This window comes from Carya illinoinensis, chromosome 12 (genome assembly GCF_018687715.1).
Source record: "Carya illinoinensis cultivar Pawnee chromosome 12, C.illinoinensisPawnee_v1, whole genome shotgun sequence".
Taxonomy (NCBI): Eukaryota; Viridiplantae; Streptophyta; class Magnoliopsida; order Fagales; family Juglandaceae; genus Carya; species Carya illinoinensis.
The window spans coordinates 26,961,476-26,979,725 of NC_056763.1; the positions used below are offsets into that span (position 1 = coordinate 26,961,476).

An 18,250-nucleotide genomic window follows, 5' to 3' on the forward strand; every position below is an offset into this window, starting at 1 on the left:
TGAGGGACCATTCCCAATCATCAAGAAAATAGGGAAGGTCTCCTACAAGCTAGACTTACCCTCCAAGTTCAAACTTCATCCAGTCTTCCATGTAAGCTGCTTGAAGCCTTACCATGGTGATGAAGAGGAGCCAACACGAGGAGAGTCCAAGCGTGCACCATTGGGCATAACTACCATTTTCGACAAAGAAGTAGAAGAAATCTTGGCGGACCGTGTCATCAGGCGAAAGAGTCATATGCCACGCCAAGAATACTTGATCAAGTGGAAGGGATTGCCCGAAAGTGAGACAACTTGGGAACCAAAGGAGTCATTGTGGCAGTTTGAAGATCACATCCGAAAGTTCCATGAAGACACCGCGTCGAGGACGTCGCGAAACTTGGTGGGGGAGAATGTCACCACCTAGATTTTTTTAGAGAATTTCCTAACCTTCTAGAAGCCTCCTAGTCCTTTGTAATCTTGTGGAATTGTGTAGAGTCATCTAGAAGGGGCGTTATAGACAATTCTAGAGTAGTGTTCTAGAAATGGCTTAATAGACAATTCTAGAGTAGTGATCTAGAAAGTTCTTTACCCTTGGATTGATGACAAGTATCACAATCCTAACCATTCTTTGTACCAAGAGTTCACTATAAATAGAGGGGCTCTCATTTGTGTAAATCACCAAGCAATAAGAGAAACAAGTTCTCTAGAGCATCTCTCTATCTTCTCTCTCTAGTTTGTTCTCTATTGTCTTAAGTCCTTTAGAAGGCTTACTTAGGAGCTTTGTGGAGAGAAAGCCTCCTAAGGCCGCACGGGTCGAGTGAAGAAATTCTAAGTCCGTGACACCTCGGCTCGCGTCATGATCTCGGGTCTTTCATGCGCGCTTGCCTGACTCTAGTAATTGATTTCGGGTCCCCAGTGGCCATTCCATGATGTTGACCTCATTTGTACATTAGAGATAAATGAATTGAGATGTTTTATGAATAAAAATGAGATATTCAAATCAGAATGAGATGAATTAAAAATCATTTGATTTAAAATATTTTATGAGATTTTGAAAACAAAAAGTTCGAATAAAAATATTATCTTTGTTCGGGAAAAAAGAAGAAAACTATCGAATGAGTGCTAGCTCAAATTTATCAGGAAGCAGAAATATTTGACCTAACTGACCAAAAGTTAATTAGCTTGATCTCTAAAGTTATCCTTGTGTGTCCATTTATAGTTCAAATTAGTCACACGTTCATTTACTTCCCATTAAACAACATGACTTGCTTTATTCCTTGTAACCATTGTGGCCCCATTTATGGATAAGATTTACGCGTTCATTTACTCGATCCGCATTAATCAATATGGATGACTTGCTTCCTCCTCAACCACAGCTAAGAATTAAATATATATAAAAGCACCGACTTAGATCACAGTTGAAAGTTCAATTTTAGCGCTTGCTAGCTAGGTTAAGCTACAAAATGGTAACGAGTTTAGAAACATTATTTTATATATTTTAGTCTTTTGTGGAGATATTATTAATACGATCTACGTAGGTAGGTACTAATTGATCTATGGCACCGGCGCGTTTCACCTGCAATGAAATTTGGTGGAAATATATATTTTGCTAAAATGCATATGTGTTTTAGTGCGACCTCATGATATTTGAGTACGAAGGTTGGCATTTGCATTTTGCACGCGACAAGGTATGCTCACCAAGCAACCTTAAAGTTTTTATTACATCATCACATAAATACTACGTAGGTAAGTACTAAATGATCTATGGCACCAGCACTGCTTCAAGGGCAGAAGGTAACCTAGTAGTTAGTCCCACCATTGCATGTAAATGTGTTGGTTTGGTCATCCTTAGGGTAACTGTAAGCATCGGGACAACGATCCTTGAAAAATTTGGAAAAGTCTGTGAGTCCGCAACTCCCAGAATTGCAACAGTATTGATCGGTCTTGAATACAGTGCATGGATTATTACATCCATCGGGAGCATTCAACTCATCGGGGCATTGCCCGTTGATATCAGCAATACAACTTATCCCACGAGTGCACCCATTAGAGATGAGACTAAATTTCATGAGAACATTAAACCCGTCAACAAGGGATCACTACAAGAAATTTCGAATTTAGCCACGATTTTCCTTCCCATGACAACCACTGGTGGGGAATAGATGGCTTATGGCACAAAAAGTCATCAACGCAATAAAATTAATGAAATGTCCCGAGATTCCGTGCGGCGAGCATTAAACCGTGTCAAACAGTTGCCTTCAACGACGAGTTCTCTGTCGTGTTAAAAGGTTTTGCAAATTACCTTTTAGAGCAGTGGCCATTAAACAAAAAATTTTCGCACGGTCAATGTGTTGCTCCTTCGTTTACCACATACACGCCGAGTTGGGACCTGCGATTTTTGGTGGAAGGTCGAATACTCTCAGATTGTCCATACAATTGACGGTGGTTTCCTTGCGCCGCCCCCCTTCGGCGTCCACGAGCTGCCCACAGTTGCCGGTACGTTCCTCACTACCGCCAGTAACGAGTAAGGCGTTTATGTCTCTTCTTGAAATCGAGCATCTCTCCCTCTCCCCTTGGTAAATCCCTTGCCTATTTCTGACTCTTCTCTGTGTTAAAGTATCTCTGGTGATTGAGCCCGGTTTCATCTTCACAATTTTTAATTGTATTTGTTTAGCCCCAAATAGACATAATTAGGTCGAGGTTTCATGCAAAATCGAAAATTAGATTACCTTTCTTTTAGCTAGATCTATCCGCATGCTAGAAACGTGTTTGAAGAACCCATCATGATCAGCTAATTAATTGTGGTAAATATTCCCTAGTTGTCCTAAATTTTTCAATCTATGTAAACACCTGTTGCCGGTAGCCTTCTTGAGGTCTTCACCCTGCAAAGGCCAGTTTTTTCCCAAAATCTCTCATGAATTCCTTGTTACAGACGAGGAAAACTTCATTAATTAGCAAATTAATGAAGTTTTTGGAGCTAGAAACATGTATTAAGTCTATTGAGATTGGTAGGAGCAGTTGAGACTGATGCATAAACTGGATGAGAAAAAATATTGTCATTGTCTTCCCTTAGATCTGTAGGGATGTTGATCCAAATTACCTTGCATGTTTACATTAAGTGCAATAACATGTTTGTTATTACATATACATATATATTATTACATATACACATATATATGTGGCTATATGTGTATATGTAATAGGTGGGACAAGTTGGTTCCAACACGGACTATATCTATACAGTTTTCCGGGCGTAATGCCTCAGGTCAGTTTTTTGTGCATGTTTATTTAGCCAAGAAATCTATCACTTCTAATTACTCCACTGAGATCTTAATTCAGAACTTTAATCATAATGCATAGAATGGAAAAATTCAGTTCTAGAACACAATTTTTACCCATTTTGGGTTTTAAATGGGAAACCTTCTTAGATATAGTGTGTGACGCCCCCAAATTCCATTTGGGATCGAACGGAAATTTGAAGCATCGAGACATGCAACACAAGGTTACCTGCCCCCGTTCATGACATATAAGATGCAATGTTCCTAACATGCATCTAACAATATGCAATATTCGCAGCGGATAATTTTTTTTTTCTTTAGCAATACTATGCACCAAATTGAAAATATCCCAAATGCTTAAAACATACTCCATACATAAAAACCTATTGAACAACTAAAATCACAACACTAGTCCAAAATAGTTATGATCCAAAAGTACTGGAGATGCAACTCCATCGTACAAGTAGTAATTTAACTACTATATTAACATTAACGACGCACCGTCGTTCAATCGACTGTGTCTAGTTGGTCAGCTCCTGATCCTCCTTCAGGTCCTGTAACAAGATCTACCATTCGAGGGGAATGGTAGTTGGGACTACCACAGTGAGATTTGATTTCAAATCTCAGCAAGTTAACAAAAAACTTCCACACATGTTAATGATGCATGGATGACAGTAAAAGCATAAATGTATAATCAAATTCATAAATCATTAAAGCATAATTTAGCGTACAACATAGCATAATTGACATAACTTAAATTGAAACATGAACTGAACTTGACTTGACATGAACTTGATCTGAAACTTGAATTAACATGAAAAATACATACTCCACAGTTGTTGTGGCCCCATGTATTCTACGTGTAAATACATACTCCACAGTTGTTGTGGCCCCATGTATTCTACACATCACAATGCTGTTAAATACATACTCCACAGTTGTTGTGGCCCCATGTATTCTACACAAACTGAATGTACTCAAGATGAAACGTGATTAGAAAAGTAACGGACTGGAGCCCTGATGTAACATAACTTGATTTGAACATAACTTGAAATACATGACCAACTTGAGATAGAAACATTTCGTAACATGGCATAACATATAATAGACAACATATTTAACATGACATACTTGTAATGTACAGTAATACATGACAGAATATATTATGTAACAGATAAAAATTGATGACAGAATAAATTCTGTATAATAGATAATTACGTGATAACTTGGCATGGCATGACATATATGATAACATAGATACATACACTATAGTTCCTTTACTTAGCACACATACACAGTAGACTGCTAGTAAGTTAAAAGCTAACTTACCTCGATCTCTGCGTTTCTTATAAAACTTCAAGTGCGATCACGAGGAACTGTAATTAGTGATTCTAAAAGTTAGAACTAAATCACTAATAATTTGAAATATGGAAAATACTAACTTAAAGAGTAAAATTTTCATTTTACTCTCTATATGTGGGAAAATGACCGTTTTACCCATAACTTAAGGATTTTGCATACTAACTCTAAAAGTTTTCAAAATTTACATTCCTCATGTAAATTTTGTCCTAAACTTAAATATTAACTCAGAAAAATTTAAAACAAAACACAACTATGAAGAACACACTATGGTCGAAACATCCATAGGCCATTTCCCTTTATTTTTGTTGCAATTCCTTCCAACTTCAAAACTCATGCTTAAACCAAAATTTTGCAACAAACATCTTCCAATCCTAAGTTCAAAACTATACTTAAAACATCCATTTAGAAAAAGCTAATAATCAACACCAAACTTTTTTGTAAAAAGATCCAAGCACTTGAATCACAAGTTTTGACCTTAAATCAAAACATCTCCAAGAATTTCAAAAATCAAATCTTACTTCTAACATATTCATAATATCATCCTAACATCAACCATGCTTTAAATCATCAAACTAAAGTCACCAAAATCACAAAATAACATTTGGAGTTTTTGGTTTTACACTTAGTCCAAAAACAGAAACTTTTTCCTCAACTAGTTTTGATAAATCTCTTGATCTATGACTTATAAATATATGATCTTCAAACCAAACCATTACATGGTTTAAAAAGATGTCCTAAAACATATACAAGCTTCTAATTCAAGATCACATGGTTAGAAATTAACCAAAACATAAATTTAGCCAAGAATATCCACACTTTGGCTTATCTGAATATCTCTTTGCATAAAATTTCATATCTTTAAAACTAACATCAAATATCTTCAAAATAATAATATAACATGTATATAAGATGTTTAGGATCCTCCAATAAAATTATCAAAGTCATTAGAATAGGTTTAGACCACCAAAGAGTTAAATTTTCTCAAAACAGAAACTGTTTTTCCTCTTCCAGTTTCTAAGTTTCTAAATCTAAAAACACCTTTCATCAAAACCTTTAATCATGCAAAAATCCTCAACCAATAGTCACATATACATGTTAAAAATACTCCATAAAAATTTCGGACCAATATCTATCCATTAGCTTGGTCAAAAACTCCAAACTATAACATATTCTCCAGTTTATCTCCCAGAATGACCTTTTTATAGTTTACATAATATTTGACTGACCAAATGATTTTCAAATGGGGCAAATAAGATATCCATGTAAACTAGACTCAAAAAGGAACAACTTATATGAAGGAGACTTTATGATAAAATACTTACAACAGCTTTGAAATGGGCGTGCAAAAGATCTCCTAAAATCTGTCCGAGAGAGAGTGTTTGATAATCTTTTATTAGAAGGAGTAATTGAAGATAAGTTCATGGGTGCTAGCTGGACACATTTATGGACGAGATAAGGGAGGTGATAAGGCTGGAGTTGAGAGTTGAGTGTGGTTTTCTCCTACCCAAAATATCTATAAAAGATTATCTCATAATATTCTATCCAATAATATCTACAAAAATCAACTTAAGATATTTTTATCTAATAATATCTATAAAAATCAACTCAAAATATTTTTACCCAATAATATTCACGAAAATTACCTCAAGATATTTCTTTTTATCCAATAATATCTACAGTTTTTTAACAGACGTTTTGTCCGAAAATATGAAAAAATGTTATTGCGCCATAAGACTTTAAATAACCCTCCGAGTCTAATGGCACAAATCATAATACATTTTGACACTTCTAACTATCTCCAATAATCAAAAATACACTTCTGATACCATAGTAAATAATAACACTAACTATGTAGTTAGACAAAAACCTATACGATTAATGGATTCGTGAAAACTTATGGGTTTTTCACGAGATTCCTAAAGTTAATAGAAATTTCACAATTGAATTTCTAGCGGGCTGTTACATAGTGGCTTATCTGACTTTTTCCCATGAGTATTTTGGCCAGCAAGAAAACAGTGTAGACCCTTGAACTCAAAGTTTAGATGTTCGAATAAGTATTTCAGCCCTGTGTAAACCCAAATATGTATTTAATAATATATGTTATGTCAACTACAGAGAATTTGCTAGGCTGATGGAAAGAATCATTTGTACCATTACTTTTTACTAATTACCAACAGTATCCCATAGTCAAATGTTTACTGTGCTCCCAGCAACCTGAACAGTCCATTAATTGAGAAAACAGGTAGGCACATATGCCAAACAAGGTTTATAATGCTGTCTAACATCATCTGGGTATGATATTTAAACCACAATAACCTGTTTAATTTATTGCATTTTAGTTGAAAGCTGGTTGTGTAATTTTACAAAGTATCAAGTTCTATATAAAACAGTGCATATTTCTTTGAGTTGGGAGGCAATGAGCCTCCATGTCTTTCCATATTGTGAATTGACCAATTGTGCCACACTTGATTAATCTTGCCTCTTTTCATCCAAATAGTCCCAATCATTCACTCTTTTAATCAAAAGAAAGCTGAATTTCCATAGCCTATATTAGGTGAGCTTCCTCATCTCTGCTTTTACATTACGTCCAACTTCACTGCTAAGCTGGAAAACATGCATGCATATGAGTTTAATCAAACATTTAGCAACACGACATCTGTAGATGCTCAGAATGTCTGTTGGTCTTGGTAAAAATCATAAGCCTGTGTGATCTTATTGGTATCTACGCATGGTATTTGTCAACCATGCATGTTAACTGATGCAGCCGAATTTTGTCTCATTTACCAAGGAACATCCATTCCCCACCATGGCATGTACATTATCTTTGCTATAACTTTCAATATTGATAAACCTTATATGCCGTTTGCCAGCCTGTCACCATCATTAATGGTTGTCCATGTATATACATTGATAATATATATATATATATATATATATATATCTATTTATTAAATGTTAACTGTAAACTATATACTGTGGTCTTGGCTTGGTGTTTGGCAATATAAGGGTATGACATTGGGTTGTTTGAATACGCACACGATTGTGTATTAATTATGGCCATGTACTAATTATCGATTATTACGGTAAATAACTAGCTTTTTCATGCATGTTTCCTTTATCTATTGCATAGAAGTATAACAATATTTATGGCTGTCATCATGTTTGTAATCTCTTCAGATTTTGTTATAGCAAAAATGTCTCTGTGCATGCATATGATTGTCTTTGTCATTTTTTTCTTGGGGGATAGTGAAAAAAGGGCGTTGGACTAACTTAATGTGATTCTATCCTGTTTATGATAACTCTTTTCCCCTATTAACCATGTGGTATGCTACAAATTTTTGGGTTTAAAAATCTGAAAATACACAGACCTAGTTTTGGTTAGCAAAATATTTTTTTCAACCACTTTATACAGCAGGTTAGCAACACTATGTTAATTTACATAATTATGAACTCAGTTCTATATTCTCTATCTCATATGCTTATATTTGATTGTTTGTAATGTACCGGTTTTATGTTATTCTAAAAGTTCTTCAATACTGTTTGGTGTATCTGTGACGCCCCCAAATTCCGTTTGGGATCGGATGGACATTTAAGCGTCGAGACATGCAACACAAGGTTACCTGCCCCCGTTCATGACATATAAGATGCAATGTTCCTAACATGCATCTAACATTATGCAATATTCGCAGCGGATAATTTTTTTTTCTTTAGCAATACTATGCACCAAATTGAAAATATCCTAAATGCTTAAAACATACTTCATACATAAAGACCCATTGAGTAGATCACAACACTAGTCCAAAATGGTTATGATCCAAAAAATACTAAAGATGCAACTCCATTGTACAAGTAGTAATTTACGTTAACTACTATATTAACATTGACGTCGCACCATCGCTTAGTCAACTGTGTCTAGTTAATCAGCTCCTGATTCTCCTTCAGGTCCTGTAACAAGATCTACCATTCGAGGGGAATGGTAGTTGGGACTACCAAAGTAAGATTTGATTACAAATCTCAGTAAGTTAATAAAAAACTTCCACACAAGCTAATGATGCATGCATGACAGTAAAAGCATAAATGCATAATCAAGTTCATAAGTAATTAAAGCATAACTTGACGTACAACATAGCATAATTGACATAACTTAAATTGAAACATGAACTGAACTTGACTTGATATGAACTTGATCTGAAACTTGACTTAACATGAAAAATACATACTCCACAGTTGTTGTGGCCCCATGTATTCTACGTGTAAATACATACTCCACAGTTGTTGTGGCCCCATGTATTCTACACAAACTTGACTTAACATGAAAAATACATACTCCACAGTTGTTGTGACCCCATGTATTTTACGTGTAAATACATACTCCACAGTTGTTGTGGCCCCATGTTTTCTACACAAACTTGACTTAACATGAAAAATACATACTCCATAGTTGTTGTGGCCCCATGTATTCTACGTGTAAATACATACTCCATAGTTGTTGTGGCCCCATGTATTCTACACATCACAATGCAGTTAAATACATACTCCACAGTTGTTGTGGCCCCATGTATTCTACACATACTGAATGTACTCAAAATGAAACATGACTGGAAAACGAAAAGACTGGAGCCCTGACGTAACATAACGTGATTTGAACATAACTTGAAATACATGACCAACTTGAGATAGAAACATTTTGTAACATGGCATAACATATAATAGACAACATATTTAACATGACATACTTGTAATGTACAGTAATACATGACAGAATATATTATGTAACAGATAAAAATTGATGACAAAATAAATTCTGTATAATAGACAATTACGTGATAACTTGGCATGGCATGACATATATGATAACATACATACATACATTGTAGTTCCTTTACATAGCACACATACATAGTAGACTGCTAGTAAGTTAAAAGCTAACTTACCTCGATCTCCGCCTTTCTTATAAAACTTCAAGTGCGATCACGAGGAACTGTAATTAGTGATTCTAAAAGTTAGAACTAAATCACTAATAATTTGAAATATGGAAAATACTAACTTAAAGAGTAAAATTTTCATTTTACTCTCTACATGTGGGAAAATGACTGTTTTACCCATAACTTAAGGATTTTGCATACTAACTCCAAAAGTTTCCAAAATTTACATTCCTCATGTAAATTTTGTCCTAAACTTAAATATCAACTCAGAAAAATTTAAAATAAAACACAATTATGAAGAACACACTATGGCCGAAACATCCATAGGTCATTTCCCTTGATTTTTGTTGCAATTCCTTCTAACTTCAAAACTCATGCTTAAACCAAAATTTTGCAACAAACATCTTCCAATCCTAAGTTCAAAACCATACTTAAAACATCCATTTAGAAAAAGCTAATAATTAACACCAAACTTTTTTTTTTGTAAAAAGATCCAAGCACTTGAATCACAAGTTTTGACCTTAAATCAAAACATCTCCAAGAATTTCAAAAGTCAAATCTTACTTCTAACATATTCATAATATCATCCTAACATCAACCATGCTTTAAATCATCAAACTAAAGTCACCAAAATCACAAAATAACATTTGGAGTTTTTGGTTTTACACTTAGTCCAAAAACAGAAACTTTTTCCTCAACTAGTTTTGATAAATCTCTTGATCTATGACTTATAAATATATGATTTTCAAACTAAACCATCACATGGTTTAAAAAGATGTCCTAAAACATATATAAGCTTCTAATTCAAGATCACATGGTTAGAAATTAACCAAAACATAAATTTAGCCAAGAATATCCACACTTTGGCTTATTTGAATATCTCTTTGCATAAAATTTCATATCTTTGAAACTAACACTAAATATCTTCAAAATAATAATATAACATGTATATAAGATGCTTAGGATCCTCCAATAAAATTATCAAAGTCATTGGAATAGGTTTAGACCACCAAAGAGTTAAACTTTCTCAAAACCGAAACTGTTTTTCTTCTTCCAGTTTCTAAGTTTCTAAATCTAAGAAAATCTTTCATAAAAACCTTCAATCATGCAAAAATCCTCAACCAATAGTCACATATACATGTTAACAATACTCCATAAAAATTTCGGACCAATATCTATCCATTAGCTTGGTCAAAAACTCCAAACTATAACATATTCTTCAGTTTATCTCCCAGAATGACCTTTCTATAGTTTACATAATATTTGACTGACTAAATGATCTTCAAATGGGGAAAATAAGATATCCATGTAAACTAGACTCAAAAAGGAACAACTTATATGAAGGAGACTTTATGATAAAATACTTACAAAATCTTCGAAATGGGTATGCAAAAGACCTCCTAAAAGCTGTCCGAGAGAGAGTGTTTGATATTCTTTCAATGGAAAGTGTAAATGAAGATAATTTCATGGGAAGAGGTGGCTGGAGATACTTATAGATGAGATATGGAAGAGATGAGGCTGGATTTGAGAGTTGAGTGTAGTTTTCTCCTACCCAAAATATCTATAAAAGATTATCTCATAATATTCTATCCAATAGTATCTACAAAAAATCAACTTAAGATATTTTTATCTAATAATATCTATAAAAATCAACTCAAAATATTTTTACCCAATAATATTCATGAAAATTACCTCAAGATATTTCTTTTTATCCAATAATATCTACAGTTTTGAACAGACGTTTTGTCCGAAAATATGAAAAAATGTTATTGCGCCATAAGACTTTAAATAACCCTCCGAATCTAATGGCACAAATCATAATACATTTTGACACTTCTAACTATCTCCAATAATCAAAAACACACTTCTGATACCATAGTAAATAATAACACTAACTATGTAGTTAGACAAAAACCTATACGATTAATGGATTCGTGAAAACTTATGGGGTTTTCACGAGGTTCCTAAACTTAATAGAAATTTTACAATTGAATTTCTTGCGGGCTGTTACAGTACCTTCAGAATTTGAGTGTATTCGACTAACTGTTCTAGTATCATTCATAATTGGCCACAATTTTGTGGGAATTAATGAATTACAGTTGTCCACAGCAATTTATGCCTGTTATTATTGCTCCATGAACCACGGTTGTTTATAGATTTTTTACTTAGTAGGCTCCTTTAACATAAAACATTTATGTTAGTGATACGTTTGGTTACTGCTCTCAGTTGGGGTATCCAATTTAATATCGTCATTAGATTGGTCTATGCCAATTATTATCACAGTTTTGTTGCATAGTTAAAATGTTATTTGTTCTACACTTTATCATGAATGACCTTTCTGCTGGCCAAGAAAACTATATCCCACTATCGCTAGCACTGACCACTCTCTTAATTCATCTCCCAATTGAAGTTTTGGATATCACTTACAAAATTGTACATTGCCAAAACTAACGGCTCTTTAACTAATTGCATCTCAGGCATCTGAAAGTAGTTATCATTTTATCCATCTCACTTATAACTTTTTTCGTTACACATGATATTAACCTAAATTTAGCTACAACTGATTGGATTGTTAACTGAGTTTTGATATAGCATGTTGCTGTCTTTCCAACTTGGTCTGCACTCAAATATTCTTGGGTTGTCATTTAATGCCTGAACTTTTTTGGCTTTACAGGGTGTTGCTGTAGTCATTCCTCTTTAAAAACACAACACAACGGTGAGTATCATATCCTGCACCTTTGCTGATTGTTTTTAATTTGGAGGAAGTTGAACCTGAAAATGTATGCATGTAGAACAGGAATTGTTAGCTGGTTGTGTAAATGTATGTAGTTGTAATCATGCTGATGACCCTCTTCTCCTTCCCACTACAGTTGACATTAATGTATAATTTCTATTTCCATCAATGAATATGGGAACTAAGGCCTGAATGTTGTCAATATATATATGGGAATTATGTTATATGGTTGTGAGATTCTTTTATTCTAATTTTGCTGGCTATCTCGATCATCATGGGTAACATGAATAATTGTGGGAATCAGTATTAGGTTGACTACCATGTTTGGATCAGCAGATGCCACAGGGACCATTCCATGTAAATAATGGGATTTCTATATGAACTCGGTTGTGGGGAAAAAGTCATGCAGGGTTGATTTAATACACATCTCCTACAGGGCCACTTCATGGAAAAAACATTGTTCCTATGGGTTCAGAGTTGTGGGGAACCATCCGGTTTATGCCTGGTATTCGACTAAGTAGCCACAAGCTCTACTCATGGCAGTTAACTAATTCCCACCGTCACTATCATGGATAGTGGGCAAGGGATCAAGTGGAAAACAGTTATATATTATTTCTCACCAAATGAGTAGTGGCTAATACTTATACCCACAAGGCATGCTATGGTGGTGTTTAGCATCTTTACCCACGATCTCCTCTAGTGGAATAAAATAGATATTCCCATGAGTTGCTATGGTGGGACTTGTTCCATGGTGGTTGGTGCTTGCTCCTTTACCCACGAGTCCCACTGGTAGAAGAAACCGCTCTATCCAGGAGTTGCCATGGTGGCATATTGTTACATTGCACATGAGTTGGTGTGGTGGAAGTGATACCTTTAACCACGAGAACATATGATGAGAATTCCTCACATTAGCCACGGTTTTCAGTCATGGCATTATCCCTTTTACCAACCAAATTGTGTACCATTACAATCAATATTTCGCACGAGAATACAATTTTTTGACATGGAATATGTCGTGGTTAAAAAGAGAGAGTCCCCACCAATTAAAGTCATCATGGCAAATACAACTATTTGCGGCGAAGTATACGCCACGAGAGCCCCACGGGTAGAATTTGTGGAAAAATAATATTAGCCACAAAACATGGATTTTTCCCCACGAATAGCCTCTTTGGGGAAATGCCAAATTTCTTGAAGTGGAAATATTAAAAAAATCCAAGTATATAAACTGGTTTTGTGCATATTCTGCTAGGGTGTTTGGGGGTGCACCAAAGGCTTGGCATCGGAGAAGACCGCCATTGTTGCACATTGTCGATGCTAGGATTCCAACATGGGGAGGACCCGATTCGAAGGAGATGGAATATGCTGCTGGGTACAATTTTCTTCTAGTAGCAGTAGCTGGAAAATGTTAAAATCCTTTGTTTTTTTCAATAAAAAACAAACTAAAGTGAATAAAAGAAAAGGATGAAACAAGAATTAAATAATTTACCTTTTTCCCAATTGTCACAGCGAACGGTTTGGTTTAGTGCGTATTCTGCCAGGGTGTTTGGGGGTGCACCATAGGCTTGGCATTGGAGAAGCCCATCGCAGTCACCTGTTTGGCATCTGCCACGCCCAGCTTCGTCAAAACTGCACCCAGTTCGTGGCCAGATGCGAGCCCCTTTGGTGCCTGCACTAACATCAAGGTTCCAAATTCCACCCCTTGGGTTGAGCCGCATTCCACCACCGGGTACAGCCCCAGCCCAAACCGTGTAGGGACAATTGTTTGTTATGACAAATGTAGCTGCATGGGCAAGGGAAAAGCAGAGAGCGTAAAGGAAGCTGAAAGTGGACAAGTTCTTGTAAAAAATCATTTTGGAGAGTGAAAAGATATATTTGTTTGAGTACTTGGACGTGCTTGCGAGGTGGTGGGTTTATATAGGGCAAGCTCGGTGCTAGTTGTTGATCGAATGGTGTACAGACCTACCGATGTTATTTTCATGGAAAATGCAATCCTCTATTTTGCTTTTTTTTTTTTATTAAAAGTCTTGTTAATCTGTTTTGTCATTGGCTTGTTTCAAAAAGGGATTAACGTCAAGGGTCCATGTTCCACCCCCTGGGTTGAGCTCCATGCCACCATCGGGTACAGCCGCAGCCCAAACCGTGTAACTGCAATTGTTTGTTATGATAAAGCTGGCCCCATGGATTAGGGCAAAGCAGAGGGTGATATAAAGGTAGTAGGAATTGATGGAGAGGTTTTTGGAAGGGCTGATCATTTTGAGAAGGGAGGATACGTCATTACATACATAGGCTAAGCTTAATAACTGGTTTGAGCTGGGTGCTTGCGAAGAGATAGCGACCGGTCATCAGTTTCGTAAGAGCCACGGCGCTTTTGGCCCAGTCAAGACTCAAGTTTGTTCTTTGAGACAACTTATTTTCATGGAAAATACAATCCCCTATTTTGCTTTTTTATTAAGTCTTGTTAGTATACACCCTATTTAATTATATTTGGCTTGTTTCGAAGACAAGTCAACAAATAGTTAGCCTGGAAACAAAAGGCCATATGTATCTCAAGTCATGTGAACGATACTGCGCATCACGTACGATCAAGAATAATTTTGCGTGCGTATGACTGTGGAAACATCATATTATTATCTTCCCGAAATAAATAAACAAAATACGCATAAAAAATGTTCTGTTTAAAATATATTTTCATTTAAAAATTCTTGATCTTCTTGCTTTTTGAGTTGCAAAATTGTCAGTTAAATTTATATATATATATATATATATTCAAAATTTTCTAATATCTCCCTTTGATCAATTGATAATATCTCCAACAAGAAGTGTAGTAGTACATGTTTGAACACTACTCTCATATCTCTTTTGTTGGATTTGTTGTATTGTTACATTATCTCCATAACCATTTTGTTGTATTTCTTAATTTGTTTTTTTATGTTTTGATATATTTCTTGATCATCTATAAATATTTTACTAATTTTCTGCTATATTTTGTTTACTACTAGTAACAAATTTATTTAATGATCCTTTTTGCAATTCAAATTTTTTTTTTTTTATTCTTTCTCTTATTCTTCTTCTTTTTTAAGTTTCTCATATTCAGATGCATATGTTCAATTAGACGTATTTTCTAATAGAAAATAACAGTATCTATTATATGAGATCTTATTATGCGTACGAGTATCTTAGAATAAATAAATATTAATATAGAACAATAGAATCTAATTTAGTAAATGAGCTTCAGTTTTATGTAAAAATATTAGCCTATACAATAAAATAAAATGTCTTAATATTAATATTAAAAAATAAAAAATAAATTATAAATTAATTATATGAATTGAAAGAAAAAGAAAAACAAAGTAAAGTAAGAAAAAAAAAGTAAAGAAGTGGAATATGTGGCGCATGTGCCATCATGTGAAAGCTGATATATAGTCGATTGACGAAGAAGGCAAAAAAATGAGATGTGTGGATTTTCTAGCAAACACAGGAAGAAAAGCCGAAGAGAGAGACCAAAAAAAAAAAATGGCGGATTCACCTTTCACCTTGCTCTTTTCTATAAGAAGTATTTAAGTAATCGGATGATACATTGGGCTGTAAGAGGACCACACCGGATCTAAAAAACTAACCAGATGGAAAAAAATTCAGATTAAAAAAGAATTTTATCTCATCTTATTATTATAAATTTTTTAAATTTTTATTAAAAATATAATTAACAATTTAACTTTTCAAATCTCAATTCAATTTTTTCAAATCTAAAAAAAATATTTTAATAATATTTAATATTTTATTCTATTTTTATCTAAAACCATCTAATCTCATCATACTATTCAAACAAGCCCTAATCGGTTTCGAGATGTGGTTTTTTTGAATGAAACGGGACAGAGATTAGGATTATTCATCCGGGTTTCAGACCGGAAATCTGGGTATATCCGGCCCAAAACCCGGATGTTAAAACCGGTCCAGATTTCAGCTCAGGTATACACGGTTTTGGACCCGGGCCGAAACCCGGGTGAATCCGGGTTTCAAAAATCCGGAAATCCGGGTACTGGCTTTTACCCTTTTTTTTTTTTTTTTCCTCCCCCCTTCTCCCTCTTATAGAAGTCAGTTTTTAAAACTTATTTTTTTAAAAATAAAAGCCTAGTATTTTTTCTTCAAACATCTAATCTAATATTAATAAAAACCCATATTTATACAAAATGTTGCAAAGCATAATTTTGCTATATTTATTTTAAAAATTAAAAAAATTATTGAAAATCATACTTTTTTATAAAAGCCTATATTATGTGAACAGCTTTTCTAAATCACTAAAAAACATAATACTAACATTTTCCATAATAATAAAAATATATAAAAATGAAAAAATAAAATGCATGCAAGCCAACTAAATATTACATTATTTTGTTATTTACACGTTACACTACAAAATATAAAATATGAACTACAACATCATTGGCGTGGTCTTTTATCAATGATTTAATCTCACACCAAGTAACAACTTCAAGTAATCTATTGAAAGTGAGCCTGCAAAAATCTCCATCCTGCATGTTTAGACACTTGACAATGATTAAGGCAAATATACATGCATATGCAGGCTAAATGTTTTTCAAGCCCAATGTTCACATGTTCCTTCAAAGACTAATATGTTGCCATTGTGCTTCTCAAAGCACTAATTAAAACACAACAATAACAAGCAAACACAAGAAATGCTAGTTTGCCATGTTATACACTTCCCAAGCCCCAGCATTTAGAGATCTAATTGCTTATTAAGAAAACATTAAGCGATCTTGTTAGTAGTAAAGATAGCATGAAACAGAAAAGAAAATAGAAAATGCATGTCTACAATGCACGGGTATAAAACAGTAAAACCCAAGGACCTGCAATCCAGAAAAAGATAATATGCCAAAACTTTCATCCAATCAAAAAGCGAACTAAAAAATATGAGCTTGAGCTCCCATAAAAACCAACAACATCAGAAGTTTGGCTACTGCTTTTCCCTACACTCACAACCCAAGGCATGGTACAGCCATTCCAAATCTCAGTAGTCAGTAATACTATACCGCCCAAACTTCCAGTCCAGCATTCAAAACAACAAAAAAGAGGCATCAGTAACTGGAAGCCAAAGAGTGTCTATGGTACTGACCAAGACTGTGTGCTCATGTTATCCAAAATTAATCATCTCTAACTCCCATCACCAATCATAGACTACAATTACAAATCATGTCACAATCTCCGCAATTTTCACGTAATGTTAGCAAGAAAAACATGCTTGAGAACTATTTTCAACAATGTATCATGTACTGCAAGATTCATGAGAATGAAAGATGCCCATACTAATCTGCTGATCCATCATCACATAACTATGTCCATTGATATAATGATGTCAATGTGCAAAAGAGAAGTACAACATAATCTCGTGCCTAAATAATTTTCACAGAAAACATCTTCTATTCCCAAATCTATTACATTTTAAATTGTCAAGTCTATAGTTTCAAAAACTTCAAACATTTCAAATTAACAAGTCAAAACACCAATTTAACTACATACACAATTACAATTTACAATCACAATATTTATTCGATAGAGTTAATAACATGCATGACAACAAAATAATAGAAAACAAAATAATAATAGGAACACCCAACACAAGAAAGACTGCTTTTCGAGAAGTACACATATCCAGTAAGCTCTGCAAATTAAAGAGCAAAGATCAAGAGAACATGATAAACAGAAAATGAAAAAAAAAATATAGCAAAAATATAAAATATCCCATAAAACTAAACAGAATTATTATTAACCCATTTTACATACCATGTTAAAGATCAAGAACGATAAACACATAAAGCAGATAAAAGAATAGTCTTAAAGTCTAATAGTCTTAAAGTTTGCCTAACTCCGAGAATTTTTTTTTCAAGTAATATTGTTGCTATTACTACATGATGATCTATATATATTCTCCTTCCATGTCCTTATAGGTGAACGAT

General features: G+C 34.2%; 1 protein-coding gene across 1 annotated transcript; it reads right to left on the bottom strand.

Annotated features, from left to right (window-relative positions):
* Positions 1-1,625: 1,625 nt before the first annotated feature.
* On the bottom strand, positions 1,626-14,171 carry LOC122289452 (protein P21-like). Its single transcript, XM_043096438.1, has 3 exons — positions 13,765-14,171; positions 13,478-13,673; positions 1,626-2,076 (listed from the first exon to the last, which is right to left on the bottom strand). Exons 1-3 carry the CDS (start codon positions 14,126-14,128, stop codon positions 1,779-1,781), a joined length of 858 nt encoding a protein of 285 aa, XP_042952372.1. The 5' UTR covers positions 14,129-14,171; the 3' UTR covers positions 1,626-1,778.
* Between the last annotated feature and the right edge of the window lie 4,079 nt (positions 14,172-18,250).